The 4,198-nt window shown below is 35.8% G+C and overlaps 1 protein-coding gene across 3 annotated transcripts; it reads right to left on the bottom strand.

Annotated features, from left to right (window-relative positions):
- Positions 1-215: 215 nt before the first annotated feature.
- LOC121726448 (mitochondrial intermembrane space import and assembly protein 40-B) lies at positions 216-3,759 on the bottom strand. 3 transcript variants are annotated; one of them, XM_042113827.1, is made up of 4 exons: positions 3,593-3,759; positions 2,884-3,126; positions 1,081-1,322; positions 216-604 (listed from the first exon to the last, which is right to left on the bottom strand). In XM_042113827.1, the coding sequence occupies exons 3-4, from the start codon at positions 1,311-1,313 to the stop codon at positions 370-372; spliced, it is 468 nt and encodes a 155-aa protein (XP_041969761.1). In that variant the 5' UTR covers positions 1,314-1,322; positions 2,884-3,126; positions 3,593-3,759; the 3' UTR covers positions 216-369. The 3 variants fall into 3 exon arrangements, with proteins under 3 accessions (XP_041969761.1, XP_041969762.1, XP_041969763.1); XM_042113828.1 differs by having other exon boundaries at positions 3,601-3,759; XM_042113829.1 differs by having other exon boundaries at positions 3,675-3,759.
- Positions 3,760-4,198: the final 439 nt, after the last annotated feature.

The following is a 4,198-nucleotide window of genomic DNA, read 5'->3' as shown; positions in this document are numbered from 1 at the left end:
ATTAAATGCAACTTTATCGTTTTTCATCATACCATGCATAGAAATTGCCGAGCAATGTTAAGTCATGGAAACGTTGTGAATTGCTGACATTGTGTCCTATAAGGGCCTGTTTCACCACTTTCTGATGAAGTGCCGAATAGGCTATTCACAGCTTTTTTGACAGATTCTCCATATATTCATCTGTCAAGTATATTCAAGTCAAGGTGGATAGCCTATTCTGCACTTTCAGGAAGTGGTGAAACAGGCCCTTAGTAAAGGAATATGTGAATTCTAAACAAATTGTGATTCAATCATAGTCCTTGTCGCACATTTCTATTTCAAACGCAGTATTCAGTGGTTCAGAGGTAGTATGTTGCAGATGGCAGCGGGCTAGTGGTCCGGCGTGGCGGATATATCCGGCGCGGGCGGAGCCGGTCCAGCTTCTGTGACTGCCGGAGCCTCTCCGGCCTCTGTGCTCTCGACGGCTGAGTCCCCTGATGCCTCGAACGCCGCAGCCAGCTCATCATCATCATCATCCCGCCCGTACAACTCAGGATACTGCGACATACACTCCTGCATTGTACTGAACTTCTCGTAGCAATCGCTACCTTTTGGTTCTGCTTCACTGAAAACAGTTTTTATACTAAGTATTAATTATCTTCTATCTCGTTTTATAAGTTTTAATTATATTTATTAAAAAAAACAATATTTTTGGAAAAGTCCGATTTTTTTCATAGAACGCCATCTATGCTTCGAATATCGCAACTAAACCAATGTCACAAATACAGCGACATCTGTCTGTTGTTTTAGTAAATATAAATATTTACCGAAAAAGAAGAGAGATGTCGCTGTACACACATTTACAAACATTTACTTTATTTTGAAAAATTTTGGATATAGAAATGATCCAAAATTTTTCTCTTTTTACAATAAAGTCTGGAAATAAAATTATATCTGAAATAATAAAGTTTGAGAAATAATTATTGATATTATTAAAATTAATATGTATATATAACTTAAATATCTTGAAAATCTTAAGCAAACAGCAACAAGAATTTGCTATTTTGTGAAACAAAATATTGCAACTATAATGTCATTTACCTGTAGTGGAAGCAGGAGAAAGCCTCTCTAAACTGTGTGCCACATGGCCCAGTAGCCATGCCTCCTAAACAGGGACAGCCCCAGTTAATAGAGCCATCTTTGAGGATCAAGCCGGGTGGCTGCTCTGGCTCAGGCAGCTCTACTGTACTGGGCTTTGCCAGCTCCTCCTTAGAGGCTACTATTATAACATCCTTTCCATTTTCACCAGTTTCCCAAACAGTTCTCGAAGCCATCTTGGTTGCCTGTAATAGCATTAAAATATCATGACTTAGATAAAGGTTTACATTTTTACTGTTGTTGTGTAAGGTACTTGACACTTTAACTATTATTGTGCATATTAAAATGTATACTCAAAGAAGTTGATTCCTAGGCAGATGGCGGACTTATATAATCTGGTCGCGTTACACCAAACCTAGCAGACAGATCATGACTATTAGTATGAATTAACATAACTCTACCAAATTATGACTTTCATACCTCAACTGCCGAGGAATCAATTTCTTTGATGGTACATAAGAAGTACCTACTGTTAAATAAAAAAAAAAGAGATTACATTTTACTTTCAAAAACAAATTTAAGTATTGTTTTTAATTTAATGCAGTTTAAAATCTTATATTATGATACTAGCTGTTGCCCGCGACTTCGTCCGCGTGGACTTCAGTTTATAGCGCGCGATGTCAACAAAATTGGTGTCAAAAGCTTTTATAAAAAAACCCTGGTACCCCTTAAATCAATACAGCTGTGCAGTGTGCACACAATAAGTATTTCATTTTTTTATATTAAACTTTATACTTTATGCCAAATTTTAAAGCTTATTTAGCCCTCCAATTACACAACTTTACCCATAAACTATTTATCATTGATAGATTTAAGGTTATGTCACTACAGATAAAGTACTGAGTTATTTAATACCGTAGAATAGATATAACAATCGAAAGAAATCGAAACTTAAAAAGATGATACCACGTCTTATAGAAAGACTTTTGAGCAAGCGTCAGCGCGATGTAGAAGACGCACGGCGCCATCTATTATGAATTGTTGGAACTAACTTAATTTGAACAAATTTACGCATTTTCACCCCCTTACAACCCTTTTTTCCAGTAAAAAAGTAGCCTATGTCCTTTCTCAGGCTTTAGACTATCTGTATACAAAATTTCATTACAATCGGTTCGGAAGTTTTGGCGTTTGGCGTGAAAGCGAGACTGACAGACAGACAGACAGACAGAGATACTTTCGCATTTATAATATTAGTATAGATTATGTGCACACTGCATAGCTGTTTTTGGGTATTTTGATTAATTAAGGGCGCGGCTACACCGGAAGCACTTACCAGGGTATTAAAAAGTTTTTAAATTTGACACAAATTTTGTTGACACCGCGCGCTATAAACTAAAGTCCACGCGGACGAAGTCGCGGGCAACAGCTAGTATTATACATAAAATATGTTTAAGATTTTTGAAATTTTATTTTAATACACATCCAAGACCCAGGAACATTGAAAACTTTTTGTTCCGCCTGCGGGACTCGAATCCAGGACCCCCGGGATGAGCGCTGGCCACGCTCAATGCGAATTCATTTTCATCGATATTTTCATGGAAATAAGATATTTTCCCACATCAAAATGTAGCCTATGTCCTTTCTCAGACTCTAGAATAACTGTATACACAATTTCATTGCAATCGGTTCAGTAGTTTTGGCGTGAAAGCAAGACAGACAGACAGACAGACAGACAGAGATACTTTCGCATTTATAATATTAGTATGGATTATATTATACTTTTAGAAATTAAACATAATAACTTACGATAATTATACAAGAGCTTGCAAGGATGGGGCTTCGTTGTGTACACAAAGCACTTTTGTGGATAGGGCTAATGCTGCTCGTAGTTTACGTAGGAACCTGGCAGGCACTCTAACTAGGACTCGACAGTTTTGATCTACAGGCCGCAAACTCAGTATATCAGTAGATATGACCCCACACTCCCCAAATAGTTCTTTGGTTGCACCTTGTATTATTTGTTGAGCGTACAATGGCTCAGGTGAATTTCTGAAACATAATTTAGAAAGATCCTTTACTCCAATTTTTTTGAACCAATTTAGACCTTCAAACATTCATATTTGTAGAACTTTAATAGTTTTCTACAAATTAAGCTATCAATAATTGGGACAACACATATTATATTTGTTACAGCAACTACTGGTGTTATAAAACAATGTTACACCTTTTATGCAATGACAGAAGACAGAACATTATTTTCTATACAACCATGATGGCTTTATTGGACATGATATTATGCATAATTTTATAGCAGTCAAAAATAATGATGTATGATTTATGTCGTGTTAACTGTTATGATATTCGGTATTTATTCTACTCAATTCACGAGGTAAAACAAGTACAAGCAGAAAATATTTACCCTATTATTATTTACAAAAAATGTGCTAATCATTTATTAAAACGAATTAAAGTTATAATGCAATCACTGTTGGTGTTATGCAATTTTGTAACTTACAATTTTACCTCTATATCCAAATAAAAATAACGGACGGACATTACACAAAAGTGTTCTATGTAAAATTAAAGATCACAATTACCAAAACACAAAATTAAACCACTCTCAATAGTTAGAAAATATAAAAATTCCCAAATCAGCGGTTTCGGAGCTGGAGTTTTCAGGTTATGTTGGGATATGTCAATTGTCAAGTGACAAGTAATATATGTATGTCAATGTTATTTTGTTCTTTTTATGGCACTTTGGCTATATAACCATGGCCAGTGTCGAGTATAAAGTGAGTATAAATTATGTAATGGCGGGAAAACAATATTTTATATTACGATTTTCTAAATCGTGTCCATCAGGTCCAAGGTTTAGTCAATGTCTAAGTATAAAGTCAATACAGTCAAGAAGTCAAGTCGGTCGATTCCATAAAGTTAATATACCTAGCGGAATAGAGCAACAATCTCGAGCTGTCAAACGAAACCGAAATTGGTTTTCAGATGAAAACCAATTTCGGTTTCGTTTGACAGACACACAGATGTGTGAAAAATATGTGTAATAATAATAATAATGGCTCCCACACCGGTTTCGGTGACGGTGGCCGGTTTCATTGAAACCAGG

This window comes from Aricia agestis, chromosome 4 (assembly GCF_905147365.1).
Source record: "Aricia agestis chromosome 4, ilAriAges1.1, whole genome shotgun sequence".
Classification (NCBI taxonomy): domain Eukaryota; kingdom Metazoa; phylum Arthropoda; class Insecta; order Lepidoptera; family Lycaenidae; genus Aricia; species Aricia agestis.
This window is presented reverse-complemented; position numbering and strand designations above follow the sequence as displayed.

What these genes read in the sequence shown, in the direction of transcription:
- LOC121726448 (XM_042113827.1), bottom strand. Translation starts at nt 1,313, where the DNA reads ATGGCTTCGAGAACTGTTTGGGAAACTGGTGAAAATGGAAAGGATGTT. An exon ending in TTCTCCTGCTTCCACTACAG is followed by an intron (nt 605 to 1,080) that starts GTAAATGACATT and finishes AACTGTTTTCAG; the next exon opens with TGAAGCAGAACCAAAAGGTA.